Source organism: Rissa tridactyla, chromosome 19 (genome assembly GCF_028500815.1).
Source record: "Rissa tridactyla isolate bRisTri1 chromosome 19, bRisTri1.patW.cur.20221130, whole genome shotgun sequence".
NCBI classification, from domain to species: domain Eukaryota; kingdom Metazoa; phylum Chordata; class Aves; order Charadriiformes; family Laridae; genus Rissa; species Rissa tridactyla.
The window spans coordinates 6,539,011-6,560,239 of record NC_071484.1 but is presented as its reverse complement, the minus strand read 5'-3'; the positions used below and the strand labels follow the sequence as shown (position 1 = coordinate 6,560,239).

The window sequence follows — 21,229 nt, the reverse complement described above, 5'->3', positions numbered from 1 at the left end:
AGGGGGGTGTCCCTGGGGAGGGGGTAACCATGGATCCTGGGGGGGGGCTCAGGGAGCCGAGGGTGGCGGGGGGGGGACAGAGGGGAGGCTGCGGTGGGGGCTCAGGAGAGGGTGAAGATCGGGGGGGTGCAATGGGAAGGGTGTGGGGTGGGCGGCAGGGGGATGTGGGGCACGGAGAGGGGGGTTTGGGGCAGACTGCGGGGGGGGGGGGGGGCGGGGCATGGGGCACACGGGGGAAAGGATGGGGGGGGGGGGGGCACACAGGGGGAGCCTGGGGGTAAAAGCCGGGTGGGAAATGGGGTGCCCCACGGGGGTGACAATAAGGGGAATGGGGCACAAGGCTGGGGAGGGGGGTGGCAGGGATGGCACGGCAGACACAGGACGGGGAGGGGGGGGCACACAGTGGGTCTGGGGGGGTGTCACAGAGCAGGGGACAGCATGGCCAGGCAGAGGGTGCCCATGGGGCAGGGAGGGGGCGCGGGGGGGTGACGGCCAGGCAGGGCCCAGGTTGAACTCAGCTTTATTCACATCCCACAGCACACTCAGGCGAGGCCGGGGGGGGGGGACACACGGCCCCGGGGGGGGCACAGCCCCTCTGGCAGAGGGCGGGGCGGGTGGGGGGGCACCCCCAACCCCAAGGCACCGCTCCAGCCCCACACATTACACCCACCCCCCCCGCCCTGCAAAAGCCAGCCAGCAGCCCCCAGCAAGGTCCCCCCCAGCCCCCCCACCATGCACACAGAGCCCCCCCCCCCCCCAAGCCACCCACGTGTGTGTGTGGGCCCCCCCCGGCAGTGTGGCCCCAGCAGCCATTGCCACCTCGCGGCTGTCGCGCTCCACGGCAGGGAGGGCCCCTGGCTCAGCACCGGCAGCCGGTGGCGGGGGGGGTGGGGGGGGCGCTAATGGGGGGGTTCAGCTGCCCTCAGCCCCTGTGCAACCGGCAGTGGGGGTGCCCGGCCCCCCCTGCACCCCGGGGAGGGGAGATGGGGGAGGCGGGGGGGCATGGAGAGAAAAGCAAACCTCAGAAGGCAACCGAGGGAAGGAGCCCGTGGCCAGGGGGGGCCGGGGGTTCACTTGGCACAGGGCAGGGCAGGACCCCGGGGGGGGGCGAAGGGCCGCGCTCCCCCCCCGGCAGCTCTAGTCCGCTTTGAAGAGGTCGGAGTTGGCCTTCAGGAGGTAGAGGCTGTCGTCCACCAGGAAACTGCGGAGAGGGAGGGGGAAAAGGTGGGGGCTGGGGGGGGGGGCTGGGGGGGCCGCAGCACCCCAGCCCCGCGGCCTTGGGTGCTTCTGGTTGTCGGTGCTGGGTGGGAAGGGGTGGGGGGGGGAGCCCTAAACCCCCCACTGAGCACAGCCAGACCCTGGGGAGCAGCAGCAGCAGGGTCCCCCCAGCACCCCACGGGCAAGACGGGGGCCCCCAGCATCCCGATTTCAAGAGGGGGGCACGGCGCACCCCACGGACCAAAGCGGGGGGCCTTTAGCACCCCAATTCCAAAAGGGGGGGCACCCAGCACAGCATGGGCAAGAAGGGGGCAGCCAGCACCCCGTGGGTGACAGCAGGGTCCCCTGGCACCCCAGTCCCAAGGGTGGGACCCCCCAGCACCACAGGGAAAACAGAGGGGAGCACTGAGCACCCCATGGACCAAAGCGGGGGCCCTTTAGCACCCCAACTCCAAGAGGGGGGGCACCCAGCACCCTGTGGGTGACAGCGGGGTCTCCTGGCACCCCAGTTCCGAGGGTGGGACCCCCAACACCCCACGGGAAAGAGAGAGACACCCCCCCACCACCAAACCCTGGGTTCAAGAGGGGGGCACCCAGCACCCTGTGGGCAAGACTGGGGTGCGCAGCACCCCTGTTTTAAGGGCTGGGGGGGTGTCGGGGTGGGGGGGGGGACGACACCGACCTGTAGAAGAGGACGTTGAGGGGGATGGTGCCGATGTGCCAGAGCGCGTGGGCGTCCAGCACCCAGAAGAGGGGGGGGAAGTCGAGGAGCTCCAGCAGCGCCAGCGCCTGCAGCAGCAGCACCACGGCCGCGCACTTCCAGACGTGGGGCAGGCGCGGGCGGTTCCGCAGGCACCACCGCAGCCACCACGCCAGGTTGAGGAGCCCTGGGGAGACAGGGGAAGGGGGGCAGGGGGGGTAGGGGGAGAGGGGGAGCGCCCACCCGTAGGGCACGGCCCCCCCTCCACCTGCCTCCAGCCTCTTCCCCCCCTCCCCAGGTGCCGGCCTCACCGATCGCCGCGTTCGCAGCCATGTTGTAGCCGTAGTCGAAGCGGACGAGGGTCAAGTAGGAGATGTGGCAGGCGAGGAAGAGAAGGAGGAAGGCCCTGAAGATGCTGATTAAGGCTGGCCGCTGCAGCCCCAGCGTCCTGGGAGTGGGGGGGGGGGGGTGGGGGGGTGAGGAGGAGGAAGGGGTCGCTCACGGCCCTGGGGGCTCCTGTGTCCCCAGCGCCCTGCCCCACGGGGCTCACCTGACGCAGCACAGGTACACGGAGTGCAGGACGACGGCCGAAGCGCAGAAATAATCCAGTTTCTGTGGGATCGGGGCCGGGTGAGCCGCACCAGGGGGGGCCAGGGCACACAGCGTCCCCCCGTCTCCCCCCACCGCCTCGAGCAGAGCTGGGTGACAGGACCCCAGCCCAGGTTTGGGGACAGAGGGTCACAGCATGGTCACGGCATCTCCGGGGGTGCCACTCACCTCTGTCACAGCCGTGTCCCTCGTGTGGAAAACGGTGGACCAGAACCAGGCGTTTAAGGAGACCTGCGGGAGAGGCGGAAACCCGGAGTTGGCGGGGGGGGGGGGGGAAGATGTTAAGCGGCCCCCGCTGCCAGCTAAGTGCCAGCTCCCTGGCTGGGTCACGTTCCCCCTCGGCAGCTCGTCAGCCTCATTAGGGGAGACGAGTGCCCTGCAAATTGGATGCGGAGGCGCCGAGGGGCCGGAGCTGTGCGGGGTTTGCTGAGCAGCTGGTTACCGAAACTCCCCCCGGGAGCCCGGCGCTGGCAGAGGAAGCCCGGGAAGCGCTGCCGGCCCCGTGCGGCTCCGCCAGCACACGCTGTACCCACCCCCCTAGAAACCCTCGTCACCCTGGAGGGGGGTCCCTGCAATGAGAGGAGACCTCGGGGGCTGCAAGAAGACCCTCAGATAGAGCAAACGAGGAGGTGGGGTGCAGCACAGCCCCCCCGGGGAGGGGGGGACACTCACCCAGGCGAAGGCGACGCAGGTTGGGTACATGGGGGAGGCCGGGGGGACGGCGGCTTTGTAGCGCAGCAGCATGATGAAGCTGGCCAGGCCGTTGAGGAAGGAGGCGAAGGCGGAGGCCGGCTCCTGGAAGAACAGGAACCGGGAGAAGGGCCACTGCAAGGGAGAAGAGCGGCGTCAGCAGGCAGAGGGGGACCCCGGCCCCCCCCCCCGGCCCCCCACTGCTCACCTTTCCATGGAACTGGGGCACCCTGTGGCCGCCCTGGACATAGAGGCGCACCGTCAGCCACATGCACTCGTACTTGCAGTCGTCGCGGCAGGTCCAGCCTGGGAGATAAAGCGGCGGGAGGGGGCGGCCAGCGCAGCCCCCGCCCTGGTCGCTGAGTCCCCCCCACCCCGGTCACTGAGTCCCCCCCCAGTCCCTCCCAGTACAGACCGTCAGGCTGCATGGTCAAACCACGATGGGTGCTGGGAGTGCCAAGATCCAGCCGGGGTGCAGGGGAGCCGTGTGGGGTTCACCACGGCCGGGAGACCCCCGCCCCGTGCTGGGCGCAGCACGGCACCCTGGGCCTTCCCTGCGTGGCTCCCAGTACCACGGCCCAGCAACCCCCCGTATGTCCCAGCGTCCCCCCAGATGGTCCAGTGACCACCAAACCAGCACAACAGAGGCCAGCACCTCCCCCAGCAAAGCCCAGTGGGCCCCCAGTGTGGCTCAGCGTCCCCCTAGAATGGCCCAGCATGGCCCAGCACAGCCCAGTAGCCCGCTACACAGCCCCAGTGCCTCCCAGCATGACCCCAGAATGGCCCAATAGCCACTAGCATGGCCCGGTGCGCCCCAGCACGGCCTAACGCCCACCGGCATAGTCCAAGGCACGGCCCAGTGACCCCCCAGTACAGAACCAGTGTGGCCCAGTGCCTCCCAGTACAGCCCAGCACTCCCCAGTGCCTCCTGCCTGGCCCCTGTACGGCCCAGCAACTCCCAGACAGGCCTCGGGACACCCTAGTGCTCCCCAGTCCATCCCAGTGCCTCCCAGTCCATCCCAGTCCGGCCCCGCCCGCCCAGCAACCCGACGGGGGGCGTGGCCTCTGCGGAGGCGTGGCCTCTGCTGAGGCGTGGCCTCCGGGAGGGCGTGGTCTTCACCGAGGGGCGGGGCCTGCGTGGCATATGTGGGCGGGTCCCGGCCCGCCAGCCAATGGGCGCGGGAGGGGGGCGGTACCTGTCAGGCCCATGTAGAGCGGCTGGCGGGCGCGGAAGTGCCGTAGCGCCGCCCCCGAGCAGTTCTGCCGCTCGCAGCGGCCCAGGCACTCCCGGTACAGCGGCTCCCGGTCCCCCTGCGAGCCCCGGGCCGGGCCCGGCGCCGCCGCTGCCCCCAGCAGCAGCAGCAGCGCGGCCCGTGCCGCGCCGCCGGCCGCCATCGCCGCCCGGCCCGGCCCCGCCACTTCCGGCCCACCCCGGAAACGGGGGCGGCGCGGGGCACCATGGGATATAACGCCTCCGGGGGGATGATGGGATACATTCCCCGGAGCGGGGAGGCTCATGGGATATATCCACCCCCCCGGGCGCCCTCCGTAGAGGCTCATGGGATATATCCCCCCCGCACGGTGTGTCCCGGGGGGTGTCAGCCCCGGGGGGTTGCGGGGACACCGGGGGGCTGCGGGGCCCGGGGCCGGGCCTGGGGCAGCGCGGCCCGGGCTGGCCCCGCCTCGGGGGGGGCTGTGCAGGCCTCAGCCATGCGGGATCCCAGGCGGGGGCTATCGGGCGAGGACCCCCAGGCAGGGTGCAGTGGCTGGGGATGGGGGGGATGTGCTGCCCCCCCTGGGACTGGGCTTGGGGTGGCGGTGACGCCTGGCTCCCTGCTCCCGTCCCCACGGAGCTGTCACCCCTGGGCAGACGGGGCTCCCGGCCCCCTGGCACTGGGGTCCCTTCTCCGGCCTAGCCGGGAGCCCTCGGGGGCTGCGGGTGGCCACGGTGGCACGTGTGGTGGCCGATGGGGACATGGTGGGGAGAACCAGCCCCACGTGGGGGTCCTGGCCTGGCCACCCCCCTCCACTCTGCCCAGCCAGGGGTCCCTGTTGCGGGCTGCGATGCTCTGGGGGACCCCACGTCCCAGTGTCCTCCCCCCTACACCCGGGGCAGGGGGTGAAGGTGCCCCAGTGGCTTGTACCCAGGGTGGGGGACAAACGCCAGCCCTGGGCCACCTCACTGGAGACCCATCGGATCCTGCTGGACTGTCCCCACACCCCAGGACGGTCCCCAGGCCCTGGGGTGTCCCAGTACCCCAGCCCAGTGCCTCCCAGTATGACCCCAGAACGGCCCAGTGCCCACCAGCATGGCCCAGTGCCCACCAGTACAGCTCGAGTGGCCCCCAGCACAGCCCCAGCGTGGCCTAATGCCCGACAGCACAGCCCAGTGACACCCCCCCCCCCCCAGTACAGAACCAGCACAGCCCAGTGACAAACCCCCCCCCCCGCCCCGGGGACTGTCCCCCTGTCCCCATACCCCAGGACTGTCCCCATGCCCTGGACTGTCCCTGCACCCCAGGACTGTCCCCCTCTCCTTGTACCCCAGAATTGTCCCCATACCCCAGGACCACCCCTGGGTGCCAGGCTTGACTCCCCCCACACCCACAGGACTGTCCCCCTCACCCCGGACCCAGACCCGGGAGCAGCATCACCGCCCTCCCTCCCCCTGTGACAATCACAGCCCCAGCAGGGCAGGTGAGGGGACAGGGACGGGGGGTCATCCCCCCCATTTATGTGCCACCCCCCCCCCGCTTCCCTGCAGCCCCCCCGGGGTGCAGGACCCCGGGACAGGGCAGCACTTGGAGGGGGGGGGGAAGCACCGGGGGGAACGTGCGCTGCAACCGGGGCAGCCCCCAGCTCCGGAGCCGGGGGAGCCGGGGCGGGGGAGGTCCCCGGTGTTTCCAGGGGATGCGGGTTCCCCGGTTCTCCCGGTGTATGGAGAATCCCCGGTGCTCCCGGGGGATGGAGGTGTCCCCGGTGCTCCGGGAGGGTTCGGGGGCGGCGGGAGCGGAGGGAAGGGGGGGGTTTGGGGAGGGGGGGGCGCGCCCTCGCCCGGGGCCGGGATGGCGGCGCGGCCCCGCGAGGCGGAGCCCGGGAGCGGCGGGAGGCGGCGGCTCCGCACCGCAAACTTTCCCGGAGCGGCCGGCGGGGGCCGTGGGCCGCGGCCCGGGCTCAGCACCATGATCCCCGCCGGGGGCTGCCTCTGCGCGGGGCTACTGCTCGCCGCCCTCCTGCTCGCCGCCTTCTGCCCCGTCGCCGCCGCTGAAGGTGGGTCCCGACGGACCGGGACGGCGGGGACAGCCCGGGGCGGGAGGGGGGAGAGGGGGGGGAGACGCAGCGGGGACCGGGGGGACAGCGGGGACAGCGGGCCGCGGGAGCGTCCTCTCGGCGGCGGGACTTTGCGCAAAGTTTTGCACGGGAGCGACCAGCACCGGGAGCACCGGGAGTGGACCGGGGAGCACCGGGAGTGGACCGGGGAGCACCGGGAAGGCAGCGGGAGAGGACCGGGGGACAGCGGGAGGGGACCGGGAGCACCGGGGAGCACAGGGAAGGCACCGGGAGAGGACCGGGGAGCACCGGGAGACAGCGGGAGGACACCGGGAGGGGACGGGGGGCAGCGGGAGGGGACCGGGGGGCACCGGGGAGGACCGGGAGGGGAGCGGGGGGCACCGGGCTGCGGGGTCCGGCGTGCCCGCGGGCTGCTCGGTTGCAAGCGACGGGACCGTACCCCCCCCACTCCCTCCCTGATCGCCCCTCCCCCCGGTGCCCCCTCGGTTCCCCCGGTTCTCCGGGCAGCGCGTCCCCGCAGGGGCTGGACTGGGAGGCGCTGGGTCGGACGGGGGGCTGCCCGTCCCGCTGCCTCCCGGCCCCCCCCCGAGCGGGACCGGCCCCGGGAGGAGTTTGGGGGGACCCGTTGCTGCCCCGAGTGGGGACACCCCCCCCCCGCGCCAGCTGCAGCCGTTCCCAGGGCTCCCGTAACACCCGGGGACGGGGGGGGGGGGACGGGACACAGGACGACCCCCAACTTCGCGGGGTTCCCGGGGCCGCGGGGAGGTTTTGGGGCGCGGGGCAGGCGCGGTGCCCCACGGAGCGGGTGGGTGGGTGGGTGGGTGGGTGGTGGGTGCGTCCCCGTCGCTCCCATCCACATTCTCGACGTGCCGCACCCTGCCCAGCCCGGGAGAGCGGCCGGGGAGGGAGCGGGAGCAGCCCGGGCAGGAGCCATGCCTGTCCCCAGGCCTCGGCCGGGCAAGCGGGGACGAGGACAGGGCTGGTGGTCCATCAGCAGCCCCAAAAAGCCACCGGCAGGGTTTGACCCCGCTGCCTGCTCCGGGGCTGCTGCCTCCGGTGCAACCCCGTGTCGGGGGGGCAGGTCTGGCACTGGGGAGTTTGGGAAGTAAACACCCAGTGAGGCCGAGCCGGCGTGGGGGCGTGGGGCAGGGACGTGGGGACACGCTGGGTCCCCTCCGCTCCTGGCACCCCACGGCTCGCCCCGCTCTGTGCCGGGGAAGCTCCAGGCTGGGGACCCACCGGTGTGTCCCCACAGCCCCAAACCCGTCCCTGGGGCCGGATCCGTGTGCTGGCCGGGGGGGGGGGGTGACCGGTAGCCCTGGCTGGGGGAGCTGCGGGGCAGCCCCGTGGGCATGTGGCCGATGGGCTTTGCCGGACACCTCAGTGGCTCCCTGCGGGCAGACGGGGTGACCCGTGCTGGCACTGCCCTCCAGAGCGCGCCAGGCAGGACGGGTCATTGACTGTCCTTCCCGGCGCCCGGCCGGGGACCCGGAGGAGCTGGCAGGGACGGAGCCCATGGGACGGAGCAAGGATCCCCCAGGATCTGTCCCTGCCGCCATTCCCCGTCCCGCCTGCCCTTCGCCTCTGCCCGCGCCATGGGGCAGGCGGAGGGCAGACCTTGAGCTTTGGCCGCTCGCCATGGTTTCCTCCCGTGGGGACCCTCCGCTCCGCAGCTGAGGCCATTGCGGTGGGGTGAGAGCTGAACCCCAAATTTGGGGGGCTTCCCCCACCCCGGCTGCGCCCGCGGAGGTATCCCTGGCTCAGTGGCCCTGGAGCAGGCAGAGGAGGTGGCTGCCAGCCTGGTCCCCCAGCCATGAGGCCGTGCAGGCAGCTGCCGGCACCGGGGGCTGTCACTCAGCTGCGGCACGGCCAGCAGCCCCCTCCAGCCAGGGACCGGGACACCAAACCCCTGCCTGACCCCCACGTGCCTCGGTGCCCCCCTGCCCCATGCTGGGGACGGTGGCGGCTCAGGGCTGGTGGCACTGGGGCGGTGGCAGGGTGGGTGCCGGAGCTGTGCTGGGGTGGGTGCCGGAGCCGTGCCGGGGTCGGGTGTAGGGGATGGTCCCGGGGGGGTGGTGGGGCGCCGGGGGCCGCGGGCGCGCCGGGGCTGGGCCGTGCCCGCCAGCCCTGCGTCACCGCTGCTCCCCAAACACGCCCGACCTGAAAAGGCGGTTCCTGCTGGGAGCGGGCGGCCGGGGGCCCCGTGCCACCCGCCGCCGTGACTCACCTGCCCGGCCTGAGGGCCCCCACCCCGCACCCCCCACCCGCCCCGGTGCCCCAGGGGTGGTCCCCTGGCCAGCAGCCCCCCGCGGGATGGGGCCGGCTGGGCTCCGGCAGCCGTCGCCGCTCAACAATCGGGTCTTGTCTCGGCGTGGCTCCCCCGCCGGCGTGGGCAGAGCATTCCTGCCCGCAGCCCCCGCTCCGGCCCCCCCGGCACGGCCGTGGGTCCCAGCAGCACCCGACGCCCACCGTGGGCACAGGGCGACGTCGGCCCCCGGCTGTCCCTCGTGTGGGGCCGGGTGCCAGAGCGGGAGCAGCTTTGCCGCGTGCCGGGGCAGCGGCCATCCAGGAAGCCCATCGGAAGCTGTTGGGAGCAGCCCCGGAGATAAACGGCCGCTGCCGGATCCCTGGCGTTTCCTGCGGAGGCCGGTGGCCGCTGCCGGGCTCGGTTTGCCGCGGGGGCGAGAACGGAGGGGCTGGGCGAGGGGGACCCGCTGAGCTCCCGCTCCGTCCCCCGCAGTCTGCACGGGGACCGACATGAAGCTGCTGCGTCCCTCCAGCCCCGAGAGCCACTACGAGACCCTGCGGCACCTCTACCAGGGCTGCCAGGTGGTGCAGGGCAACCTGGAGCTCACCTACCTGCCCCCCGACGCCGACACCGCCTTCCTCAAGGTGTGCAGGGGGAAAAACACACTGGGTTGGGGTGGGGGGGCTCATGGCGGGGGTCCGGTTGGCCCCTCACCTGCGTCCCCTCGTCCCCAGGACATCAAGGAGGTGCAGGGGTACGTGCTGATCGCGGAGAACCAAGTGAGCCAGCTGGAGCTGCAGAGCCTGCGCATCATCCGGGGGACGCAGCTCTTCCAGGAGCGTTACGCCCTGGCCGTGGTGGGCAACGCCGGTCCCACCGGCGCCCCAGGGCTGCGCCAGCTCGGCATGCGGCACCTCACAGGTCGGGGACCCCTCCCTGGGACCGGGGTGGTCACTCCCGACACGGGGCGCTGGGGGCTGCGGGTTGGTGCTGCCGGGGCTGGGAGATGACAGGTCCTGCCTGGGGTGGGTCCACGGGGGCTACTGGCCCTGCCTGGTCCCTGCTCAGGGCTGCTGGTCCCACCTGGAGCTGCTGGTCCCCAGCAGTCCCTCCCTGGAGCTGTAGGTCCCTGCCTGGGGCTGGATCCTCCCCATGGGGTGGCAGGTCCCCATGCAGGACTCGGAGTCCCCATGGGGGCTGCAGGTACCACCCCCCCGTCCAGGGCTGGGTGTCCCCATGGGGTGGGAGGTCCCTGCCCAGGGCTGGGTGTCCCCATGGGGCTGCAGGTCCCCCCCCCCAACGTCCCCATGCTGACCCCCGCCACCTGTCCCCATGCAGAGATCCTGAAGGGGGGGGTGCGCATCGAGAGGAACCCCCAGCTCTGCTTCCAGGAGACCATCCTCTGGTCCGACATCTTCCACCGGCACAACGAGCTCCGCGGGGAGACCCAGGTGGAGAGCACCCGCAGCCGCAGCTGTGAGCACCGGCACCTCGGCTCGGGTGGGGTGGGGGGGTGGGTTATACCCAGGGAGGGGGTTCAGGGGTTGCCAGCCGGCCCCCCCTGGCATCGCCCGCTGATGGCTTCCCCCGGCGCAGGTCCCGACTGCCGGGCGCTGTGTGCCGAGGGGCACTGCTGGGGCGAGGGGCCGCAGGACTGCCAGACGCGTGAGTATGGGGCTCTGACCCCCCCCCCCCCGAGAGACCCCCAAAGCCCCTGCCCCACAGGCTCCTCCAAAATCCCTGGGAACGCCCCCCTCCCTTCGCATGTCCCTGCCCCATTGACCCCTACTTGCCACCTAAATCCTGGCCCCAGAGACCTCCTGGACCTTCTGCTTGTCCCCCCCCAGCAACTCCCCCTGGGCTCCCCAGAATCCCTGCTCTGGAGACCCCCGCTTGTCCCCCCAAATCCCTGTCCCATTGACCCCTACTTGGCACCCACATCCCTGCCCCAGAGACACTCCCCCCCCCCAAATCCTTGCCTTGGGGATCCCCACTTGCCCCCCCCCCCCCAGATCCCTGCCCCACTGCCCCCACTTGGCACCTAAATCCCCACCACAGGGACCGCCCCCCCCCAATCCCTGCCCTGGCAACCCACCTACCCCCCAGCTCCTCATCCTGGGGACCCCCATGTCCCCTGCGGTCCCTGTCCCCACCATGTCCCTCTCATTGTCATCCCCCCCCCCCCCCCCCCCCCCCCGGCCCCCGCAGTGACCAACAGCATCTGCCATGGCTGCCCGCGCTGCAAGGGCACGAAGCCGACCGACTGCTGCCACGAGCAGTGCGCCGCCGGCTGCACCGGCCCCAAACACTCCGACTGCCTGGTACGCCCCGGGGACTCGGGGGGGTGGTGGTGGGAGTCCCGGGGAGGGGATGGTGGGGTCTCACACCAGCCGGTCCCCCCCCCAACCCCAGGCGTGCCTGAACTTCAACCGGAGCGGGATCTGCGAGCTGCACTGCCCCCCCCTCGTCATCTACAACTCGGACACCTTCGAGTCGGTGCCCAACCCCGACGGGCGCTACACCTTCGGTGCCAGCTGCGTCAGCCAGTGTCCCTGTGAGCACCCGCGACGGGGATGGGGGGTGGGTGGGGTGGGGTGTCTGGTGCCGAGCCGCCATGGCCCTGACCCCCCCCTCCCCGCACCCCCAGATAACTACCTGGCGACAGAGGTGGGGTCCTGCACCCTGGTGTGCCCCCAGAACAGCCAGGAGGTCACCGTCAGCAACGTCCAGAAGTGCGAGAAGTGCAGCAAGCCCTGCCCGGAGGGTGAGCATCGCCCCCGCCTCCGCCGCCTTGGGGGGGGGCTCTGGGTACCCCAGGGGTGCTGGTGATGCCCTGGGGTGGGGGGGATCCCTTCAGGGCTGGTGGGGCGGGAGCAGTGAGGTTTGGGGGTCGCGGCGGACCACCCCAGCCCTGCTGTGTCCCCCCCCCCCCGCAGTGTGCTACGGGCTGGGAGTGGATTTCCTCAAGGGCGTCCGCGCCGTCAACGCCTCCAACATCCAGCACTTCGCCGGCTGCACCAAGATCTTCGGCAGCCTGGCTTTCCTGCCCGAGACCTTCGCCGGGTAAGCGCCCTGCTCCCCCCTCCACGAGCCCACGGGTGGCCACCGGGACCCCCAGCCCCTCCAACCTCCCTCCCGTCCCCGACAGCGACCCCAGCACCAACACGCCGCCCCTGGACCCCAAACTGCTACGGATCTTCGAGAGCCTGGAGGAGCTGACGGGTGAGAGCGGGGGGAGCCGGGGGGTGGGGGCTGCGGATGGCGGGGGCTGGGGGGGACACACGGGGTGGTGACGCTCGGCTCCCCGCAGGCTTCCTCTACATCGCCGCCTGGCCACCCAGCCTGCAGGACCTGGGCGTCTTCCAAAACCTGCGGGTCATCCGGGGCCGCGTGCTGCACAAGTGAGCGGGGACGGGGACGCAGTGGCGGGGGGACGGGACGGGATGTGGGGACACGGTGGCGGGGCTGGGGGGGTGGGGGGGGGTGGAGACACCGTGCGCGCTCACCCGGCGGTGTCTCGGCAGCGGCGCCTACTCGCTGACGCTGCGGGACCTGGCGGTGCGGGCGCTGGGGCTCCGCGCCCTGCAGGAGATCAGCAGCGGGATGGTGCTCGTCCACCACAACCCCCAGCTCTGCTTCCTCCAGAAGGTGCCCTGGGACAGCATCTTCCGCAACCCCCGCCAGCGCCTCTTCCAGACCCACAACAAGCCCCCCGAGCAGTGTGGTAAGCAGCATCCGTGGGGGGACAGGGTTGGGGGAGCCGGCGGAACCCCCCTGCTCCCCGTTTCTCACGGTGTCCCGTTCCCCCCCCCCCAACCCGCAGAGAGCGAGGGGCTGGTCTGCTTCCACCTCTGCGCCCACGGGCACTGCTGGGGTCCCGGCCCAACCCAGTGCGTCGCCTGCGAGCGGTTCCTGCGTGGCCAGGAGTGCGTCGCCTCCTGCAACCTCCTGGACGGGTGAGTGGGGAGTCCCGGGGATGGTGGGCAGCGACACACACACCCCCCCGGCCCCGCAGAGGAGGGAGGGGTCCGAGACCCCCCATCCCTGCGTCCACCCCATCCCTGTGCCCGCCCCACGGTCCCCTTCGCCCCGCAGAGCCGTCCGGGAGCACGCCAATGGGACGCGGTGCCTGCCCTGCCACCCCGAGTGCCAGCCCCAGAACGGCACGGAGACCTGCTTCGGCTCGGTGAGGATGGGGTGGGGGACATGGCGGGTGGCGGTGGGGGGTGGCCTCGGACCCCTGGGTCCCTCAAACCCCCCCTTCCTGTCCTGCAGGAGGCGGACCAGTGCGTGGCGTGTGCCCACTACAAGGACGCGCAGCAGTGCGTGCGGCGCTGCCCCAGCGGGGTGAAGGCGGACGCCTCCTTCGTGCCCGTCTGGAAGTACCCGGACGAAGACGGCGTCTGCCAGCTCTGCCCCACCAACTGCACCCACTCGTGAGTCCAGGGCTGGGGGGCCAGGGGGGGTCCAGCCGGGCACGGGCAGGGGGTCACGGGGGAATTGCTGCTGACGGGGGGGCTGCTGCACACTGTGTCCCCCAGGTGCACGATCCGGGACGAGGACGGCTGTCCCGTGGACCAGAAGCCAAGGTAGGAGCGCGGGTGCCCTGTGCCACCCTGACTCCCCCACCCTGGGTGCTGGGGGGCTCTTCCAGCTGGGACCCCCCCACCCCGTCACCATCTCCCCCACCCCGGTCACCTCCTGTCCCGCAGCCAGGTGACATCCATCATCGCCGGCGTGGTGGGGGCTCTGCTGGTCGTCGTCCTCCTGCTCATCACCGTCTTCTGCGTCAAGCGCCGGCGGCAGCAGGAACGGAAACACACCATGCGGCGCCTGCTGCAGGAGACCGAGGTGGGGACACTGGGACCCCTGGTTCTCCCCACAGGGGGATGGACCCCCGGTGCCGGCGGGTGCCAGGAGCCCAGCCCCCCCTCATCCGTCTGTCCCCGCAGCTGGTGGAGCCGCTGACGCCCAGCGGAGCCCTCCCCAACCAGGCCCAGATGCGGATCCTCAAGGAGACGGAGCTCAAGAAAGTGAAAGTCTTGGGCTCCGGCGCTTTCGGCACCGTCTATAAGGTGAGGGTTGAGGGGGGACGCTGCCAGCGGGCTGGGACCCTCCCCACTCCGCGCCCCCTCACCCGCCTTCCCCCTCCCAGGGCATCTGGATCCCCGACGGGGAGAGCGTGAAGATCCCGGTGGCCATCAAGGTCTTGCGGGAGAACACGTCGCCCAAAGCCAACAAGGAGATCCTGGACGTGAGTGTGCCAGCGGTGCCGGCGGGTGAGCGGTGCCGGCAGCGGCCCCCGCCCAGCCTGACACCCCCCCCTCCCCGTGCCCGCAGGAGGCCTACGTGATGGCAGGGGTGGGCAGCCCCTACGTGTCCCGGCTGCTGGGCATCTGCCTGACCTCCACGGTGCAGCTGGTGACGCAGCTGATGCCCTACGGCTGCCTCCTGGACTACGTGCGGGAGAACAAGGACCGCATCGGCTCCCAGGACCTGCTCAACTGGTGTGTGCAGATCGCCAAGGTAGGACGAGGGGGGTCCAGGGCGATCTAGGGGGGGACCCGGGGGGGCCAGGGGCCAGCCTGACACCCACCGTCCCCAGGGGATGAGTTACCTGGAGGAGGTGCGGCTGGTGCACCGGGACTTGGCCGCTCGCAACGTCCTCGTCAAGAGCCCCAACCACGTCAAGATCACCGACTTCGGGCTGGCCCGGCTGCTCGACATCGATGAGACCGAGTACCACGCTGACGGCGGCAAGGTGGGGCTTGGGGACGCGGGGACAGCGTGATGGGCACCATGATGCTTCCCCTCGGGGACAGCCAGACACCCCCCAAGTCCTGCTCACCTCTCTGTCCTCCCTGTCCCAGGTCCCCATCAAGTGGATGGCGCTGGAGTCCATCCTCCGCCGGCGCTTCACGCACCAGAGCGATGTCTGGAGCTACGGTACGTCGGGGCGGCCCCATCCCCGGGCTTGGTGCCAGGAGAGATGCACAGGGGGTACCTGGGGCACCGCTCACCCCCGTCCTTGTCCCCCCAGGCGTCACCGTGTGGGAGCTGATGACCTTTGGGGCGAAGCCCTACGATGGGATCCCTGCGCGGGAGATCCCCGACCTGCTGGAGAAGGGCGAGAGGCTGCCGCAGCCGCCCGTCTGCACCATCGACGTCTACATGATCATGGTGAAATGTACGGTGGCGGGGGGGTGGGGGGGACGACAGGGACACATCCCGGGGCGCCATGGTGGCACCTCGTTCCCAGCCCTGACGGCGCCTGTCTCTGCCCCAGGCTGGATGATCGACTCCGAGTGCCGGCCCAAGTTTCGGGAGCTGGTCACCGAGTTCTCCCGCATGGCTCGGGACCCCCAGCGCTTCGTGGTCATCCAGGTACGGGGGTCCCCGGGGGTCCTGTCCCCCCCGCCAGCACCTTGGTGTGGACACTGACCGCTGTCCTCGTCCCCAGAACGACATGGTCGGGCTGCCCGGCTCCATCGACAGCACCTTCTACCGGGCCCTGCTCGAGGAGGAGGACATGGACGACCTGGTGGACGCCGAGGAGTACCTGGTCCCTCACCAGGGATTCTTCAGCGCCGAGACCTCCACCACCTACCGCAGCCGCATCTCCTCCACACGGGTAGGTCGGCTTGGCGGGGGGAGCAGGTGGGAGCCCCCCTTTTCCTGGCAGAGGTGTGGGGTGACCCAGTGCCCAGGGTAAGGCTGCCCCCCGGCCCTGCGCTACCCAGGGACCTTGTCCCACACCGGGGGGAGGGCGCTGCAAGCTCCCAACTTAGACTAGATACAGGGCAGAATTTTTTTTACGCTGAGGGTGGTGAGCCCCTGGCCCAGGTTGCCCAGAGGGGTGGGAGATGCCCCATCCCTGGAAACATCCCAGGCCAGGTTGGACGGGGCTCTGAGCGACCTGGTCTGGTTGGAGATGTCCCAGCTCATGGCAAGGGGATGGGACTCGATGGCCTTTAAAGGTCCCTTCCCACCCAAACCATCTGTGATTCTATGACTCCATGCCCTCTCCCGCACCCAGAGCACAGCGGAGACCCCGGCTGATGTGGAGGAGGGAGAGGGCTTGGCCGCCTTCCCCTTCCCCCCGCAGGGACTGGCGGAGGGGCCGGAGGGCCCCGTGCCGGAGGCGCCGGAGGGGGACGGCGGTGCCAAGGCGGCCCTGCAGAGCCCGTCGGCGCGGGAGCCCAGCACCCTGCCGCGGTACAGCGAGGATCCCACCGTGCTGGCAGCTGAGGACAGCGAGGGCCTAGACCCCGAAGGCTTCGCCGCCCCGGCCCCCCGCACCGCCATGCCAGGTAGGGAGGGGGTGGTCGGCTGAGCGTGCACCCTCCCCGGCTGCCCGCTCACCCCATCGTCCAGCCCGGCCACGGTGGGCCCTAACACCTCCCTCGTCCCCGCAGAGTACGTGAATCAGGCTGGGGAACAGCGGTCACCGCCCCGGCACCCCCACGCACCCCCGTCCCCACCGGACAAGCCCAAGGGCCACCAGGGTAAGAACGGGCTCATCAAGGAAACCAAGCACCCCTTCCCAGGGCCCTTCGGCCACGCCGTGGAGAACCCCGAGTACCTGGCACCCCTCAGCCCGCCCGCCCCCGGCCCCTTCAGCCAAGCCTTCGACAACCCCTACTACTGGAACCAGGACCCCCCCAAGGCCAGCGGCTCCGACGGTGGCCCCGGCATGACACCCACAGCCGAGAACCCCGAGTACCTCGGCCTGGCCGGCCCCGACGACGTGGCCGTGTAGGGCCGGACCATGGAGACCCTCCCCTACTTCGCCGAGGCAGCTTAGGGAGGGACGGCACGGCAAGGCAAGGCACGGACACGGGGCTGTCCCCTCTGCCTGGTGGCGGCCATGCTAACGCCGCAGGGTGACACCAGCCGCAGAGGGCTGGGAGAGCCCAGGACGCTGTGGGACAGCACGGCAGCACATGTGGGGACAGAGAGGGGTCACCCTTCGTGCCAGGTGTTGCTCTGGGCCCCCCCCCAGGGCTGGGCACCGGCAGGGGTGACCCACAAGCCATGCTGAGCCGGACGGTGCTCAGACTGCGACCGGGAGCAGCCCGGAGAAGGACAGCCCGCTCTCGTCACCCCAAAAGCTCCTCCGCCACCATCCACCTCTCCGGGGCTGTCCCGGTCCGGCTCGCCCCATGAACCTCGCCACCGCCCTCCCCCCCGGCGCCCCAGTCGCGCCGGGACACACGGACTTGCACTGAGAGCAGGTGGACACCGGGCCCCCGTCCCGGCTCCTCCTGGATTCTTTTGAAGCCGACTGTATCGCACCGAGATGTATATTTGATAATTGTACATTGTTTTTTTTTTTTTTTTTTTTTTTTCTACTCTGCTTGTCTGCGTGGTTCCCTCTTTTCCACGGGCAGCTGGCACGGGAAGCCAGCTCCGTCTCCTGGGGACCATTGTGTCCCTTCCCTCCTGGCCTCAGCTGCCGCCACCTGAGGAGGTGGCGAAGGGCAGGACCCGCTTACCTGGAGGGTAAAAGTCCTGATCCCGCCTGGCCGCCGGCCAAGGGCAGGGCAGGCTGGAGACGGGACCTGATTTAACCCCAGCTTTCGCGCCTCGATGCCCATGTCCCACACCCATTCTCGAGGGACACGAGAGGGGCCACGTTCTCCTCTGTCCTTTATTCAGCACCGGGCCGTTGGGTTTATACACAGTATAGAATAAATAGGGGGCCCCTCTGCTGGCTCAGCCGCCCCGTGGCCAAGGGCAGAGTCATTACAGGCAGAAAGCGAGAGCCGAGAGCCTGAGAACGGGGAGGACGGGGAAGCTCGCGGCCGTTAAATAAACCTCTTGGCCGTGGGGACGGAGCCAAGCCGGGGTTCCCATGCCCGGCCGGGGCAGCCGGTCCCTGCTGCCCTCGCACCGGTTTAAACAGTGACAGGAGAGACTTTAATCATTAACGAATCACGCTAAAGTTTACGGTGAGTGTTTTTGTCTCTGCATTAACCTGCTGGGAGAGCTACAAAGTCTCCTCCAACGCCCAGCCTGGCTCCCCCCAGGGCTGGGCAGAGCGTTCGCGGGGGGCCCCCAAGCCCCCCGTGGCTGAGGGAGGGGAGAGACACTGCCCCCCCCCGCCCACTGCTGGGCATGGGGGGAGGCAAGCGCAGAGGAAGGGGGAAGGCAAAGGCAGGCAGAGGATCCACCGCACGCCACAGCTACCCGCCACCGCACATCAGGCACAGCGGGGACACGACCCGAAGGGATGGGCCAGAACGGCCCCCCCAGCACGGCCAGCCCAGTGACACCAGTACCACAGCTCTGCCCATCCCAGCTCTCACCCCCAGTGCCACGGTGGCATTCCCCGGGAGGCTCCTTACGCTCTCGCATTCCCTGGATATCCCCGGTCGTACAGGAAGCTAATGAAGGCGGCGAGGAGCAAAGCAGGGGGACGCCGAGGGGGCCGGGAGATCCCAGCTGGGCGCCGGGCTACAGGATGACACAGGGGGGGCGGCTGTTGGTGATTTTCTCCAGCGGTTCCCCATTCCTCGCTCTGCGAATTGCTTCAATAAGCTGAGGAGACAGAGAGGAGGGAGTCATGCTCCGGGCTCGCCTCGCTGCGAGGTCTGGCAGGGGAGAGAGCACCCAGAGGGAGGGGAACGCAGCGGTTGGGAGCACTTGGACGCAACACGTGGAGGCCAGGCAGCGCCGCAGGCCCAAATCACGGCCACACTGGGGCAGGAGCTCCAGGAACCATCCCCGCTCTCCCCACAGAGCGGCGGCTCAGGCTCACACCATACTGCGGCAGGACCTGGAGTGGGTCCCGGCAGGGTGGCAGGAAGGGGAAAAACACCCGATGGGATTGTGAAGCGTCGCTGGAGCTCGGGCAGAGCTAGCAGGTGATCATATGGAGACATCAAGGGCAAAAACCAGTCACAGGGGAGCTTCCTGCAAAAACAAATCTCCCCACAGCCTGGCTGAGACAAGGACCCTGCGGGGCCGAGTACTTACATCCTTCTCGTACGGAAAGCCTCCATTCTCCAGTTTGGAGAAGACCAGCTGCCCGTTGATCTCAATCTCGAAGGCACCTTAAACGCACACAGAGCCAAGCTGTAAGCTATGCTTCTGCCCCATGTGGTGCTGCCAACCCCCAGGCCCGACCTGCAGCCGTTCCTGCCACACCAACCCCTTGTGCAAGTGTCCAGGAGGCAGAAATGTCACAGTGGTACCCCCAGACCCGCCAGGCCATACCCCCAGCAGCAGAGCTGGGCTGGTAGAGCACACAGTGCACCCCTGGAGAGCCTGGGGGGCTCCTGCCCTGCTCCTCACAGGCCCCCAGGCTCCAGAGTCTCTGCACCCCCCAAGACCTCGGTGAGGGGCAGCCCCTGCAATACGCAGCGCTCAGGCAAGCGAGGCACATCCCCTCCAGCCTCACAGCAAGGTTTGCACCAGCTCATCCCTCCCCAAAGACAGGGCTGGCACCCAGCACCGCAGCGGGGACAGGCTGGGGTCACCCCAACCGCAGCACACCCCCAGCAGCGACCCCTACACGGCGCCGAACGCTGCAGGCCCTTACCTGTGCCCCCCAGCCTGGACTCGATCTCGATGTCGGGGTACTCCTCCTTCACGGCGCTCGCCAGCTCCTGGTACGTGGGCTCGAAGCCGCAGGGCTCGCTGGGGGCGGGGAGAAGCGGGTGAGAGCTGGGGCTTCACCGCAGGGAGCCCCTGACAGCACCCCGTGCCCACACACCCCCCGTCCAACCTTAAGGAGCCCTAAGGCCCCAAACTAAGGAGCCTCCCCACACCTGTTTCCCCTGCTACTGCCGGTACCCCCACCCCCTCCACAATAAGCCCCACGCCCCCCAAACCCTCCTACCCCTCTGCACCCCCCCACTGCTCCCCACCAGCTCCTACACTACCCAGCTCCCTACACCTCTCGGCACCCCAGAACTCATTCCCCTTAGGCTCATGCACTCCCGTGCAGCTCCCTCCCCCTCCCCCGCAGAATCCCCAGCTCCCCCGCCGAGCCCTCCAACAGCCCACACCCCCCCAGACTCCCCCCCGGCCTGAAAGCCCCGTCCCAGTTCCCCCAGTTGCTGCCCCCAGCACCCCAGTATCCCCTTCCCCAGACCCCTCCGGGTCCCTCCCGCCCCTGAAGGCCCCTCGGTCCCGCCATTTCCGCCGGTTCTTCGCCCCCGGCGCCGCCGGCACCCCCTCGTAGACGGCAGAGCAGCACCGGGGGGAAGGAAGCCGGCACCGGGGGGAAGGAAGCCGGCACCGGCGCGGCGCTCACCAATACTCCACCACGATGCGGACCCGCCGCTCGGCCTCAGCTCCGGCCGCGGCCGCCACCGCCTCCTCGGCTCCGCCGCTCATCGCCGCCGGTCCCGCCGCTCGCTCGCTCGCCCGCCGCTTCCGGGTGGCGCCACGTGACGCGGCGCTTCCGGCCGCGCGGCGCCGCTCCTCTTGTCTGCTCCGGGCGGGCAGCGCAGCGCCACCTGCTGGCGGGAGGAGCGCACAGCGGCGGGGCCGCCCCCGCCCGCCGGGTCCCCACCGACCCGCACTGGGACCCGCACCCACCCCCGCCGCAGCTCTATACCACCGTGGGGATCCCCCACAGAACCATGGGACCCCCCAACTGACCCCCTCTGGGGAGCCCTACGGGGCCTCGGGACCCGCGCAGGGGGTCACCCACGGACCCATGGGACCCCCAGCATCCCCCACAGGGACCCCCCTGAGCCCCCCATGGGGACGCCTCTGGGGACTCTGTGTCCCCATGGGACACCCAGAACCCCATGGGGAGACGCCCCCCGCTCATGGGGACAACACCCCCCACCCACACCCCTTATTGGGCCACCCACAGACCCCACGGGGCCACCCACGGGGCTGCCACCGCCCCACAGATGCTCCCACAGCACCCAGGGGGACACCCCATGGGTCGCTCCCCATGAGGACACCCACAGCTCCCATGGGCACCCCCCCCGGCACCCATGGAGACCCTCAAGGGACCCCACCCTCTGTCCTCCGGGACCCCCCAAATCCCCTAAGGGACCCCCACATCTCCCACTGCTTCCCCCCATTCCATACCCCCCCCTCCACGGGGTCCCCACATCCCTCCAAGCCCCAGGGGACCCTGCCACGTGCATGAGACCCCCGTGACACCCCCATGAGACCCCCCCCCCCCACCTGCCCATGCTGTCCTCACTTGCCCCAGTCCCTGGGCTGACACTGTGGGACCCCCCCCCCACCCCATGGGGCCCTTCCAGCCCCATGTGTGGGGTCTTTGGCGTCCCACAACCCAAATCCCACAGCCTGGGATCAGGGACCCCCGGGGGGGGCGCGGGGTTGGACCATGCCGGACCCGCACCCCAGGACACTGGGGGTGTCCCGTCCCCCCCCCCCCGGCTCAACCACTCCTGGGGTCACCCCAGTGCATTGTGGGAAACTCCCCATCACCACCGCAGGGTGGTGGGATGCGGCTTGGGGGGTGGGACCCCCCCTCCCCC

General features: G+C 70.6%; 3 protein-coding genes across 6 annotated transcripts; 1 reads left to right on the top strand and 2 right to left on the bottom strand.

The window, feature by feature from the left end:
- Positions 1 to 735: 735 nt before the first annotated feature.
- Positions 736 to 4,622, bottom strand: PGAP3 (post-GPI attachment to proteins phospholipase 3). 4 transcript variants are annotated; one of them, XM_054224694.1, is made up of 8 exons: positions 4,414 to 4,622; positions 3,426 to 3,523; positions 3,200 to 3,352; positions 2,696 to 2,758; positions 2,469 to 2,530; positions 2,230 to 2,324; positions 1,901 to 2,105; positions 738 to 1,201 (listed from the first exon to the last, which is right to left on the bottom strand). In XM_054224694.1, exons 1-8 carry the CDS (start codon positions 4,610 to 4,612, stop codon positions 1,138 to 1,140), a joined length of 939 nt encoding a protein of 312 aa, XP_054080669.1. In that variant the 5' UTR covers positions 4,613 to 4,622; the 3' UTR covers positions 738 to 1,137. The 4 variants fall into 4 exon arrangements, with proteins under 4 accessions (XP_054080672.1, XP_054080669.1, XP_054080668.1 ...); XM_054224693.1 differs by having other exon boundaries at positions 740 to 1,201; positions 2,230 to 2,366; XM_054224696.1 differs by lacking the exon at positions 4,414 to 4,622 and adding an exon at positions 3,633 to 4,276 and having other exon boundaries at positions 740 to 1,201; positions 2,230 to 2,366.
- A 1,668-nt stretch (positions 4,623 to 6,290) lies between these two features.
- Positions 6,291 to 17,069, top strand: ERBB2 (erb-b2 receptor tyrosine kinase 2). The gene is made up of 27 exons (XM_054224596.1): positions 6,291 to 6,487; positions 9,249 to 9,400; positions 9,491 to 9,677; positions 10,095 to 10,232; positions 10,353 to 10,421; positions 10,965 to 11,077; positions 11,169 to 11,310; positions 11,404 to 11,520; positions 11,693 to 11,819; positions 11,905 to 11,978; positions 12,067 to 12,157; positions 12,281 to 12,480; positions 12,580 to 12,712; positions 12,852 to 12,942; positions 13,032 to 13,192; positions 13,298 to 13,345; positions 13,469 to 13,607; positions 13,709 to 13,831; positions 13,912 to 14,010; positions 14,097 to 14,282; positions 14,362 to 14,517; positions 14,627 to 14,702; positions 14,797 to 14,943; positions 15,043 to 15,140; positions 15,217 to 15,387; positions 15,793 to 16,066; positions 16,172 to 17,069. The coding sequence occupies exons 1-27, from the start codon at positions 6,400 to 6,402 to the stop codon at positions 16,513 to 16,515; spliced, it is 3,744 nt and encodes a 1,247-aa protein (XP_054080571.1). The 5' UTR covers positions 6,291 to 6,399; the 3' UTR covers positions 16,516 to 17,069.
- A 60-nt stretch (positions 17,070 to 17,129) lies between these two features.
- MIEN1 (migration and invasion enhancer 1) lies at positions 17,130 to 20,151 on the bottom strand. Its single transcript, XM_054224599.1, has 4 exons — positions 20,017 to 20,151; positions 19,300 to 19,397; positions 18,735 to 18,811; positions 17,130 to 18,296 (listed from the first exon to the last, which is right to left on the bottom strand). Exons 1-4 carry the CDS (start codon positions 20,097 to 20,099, stop codon positions 18,213 to 18,215), a joined length of 342 nt encoding a protein of 113 aa, XP_054080574.1. The 5' UTR covers positions 20,100 to 20,151; the 3' UTR covers positions 17,130 to 18,212.
- Positions 20,152 to 21,229: the final 1,078 nt, after the last annotated feature.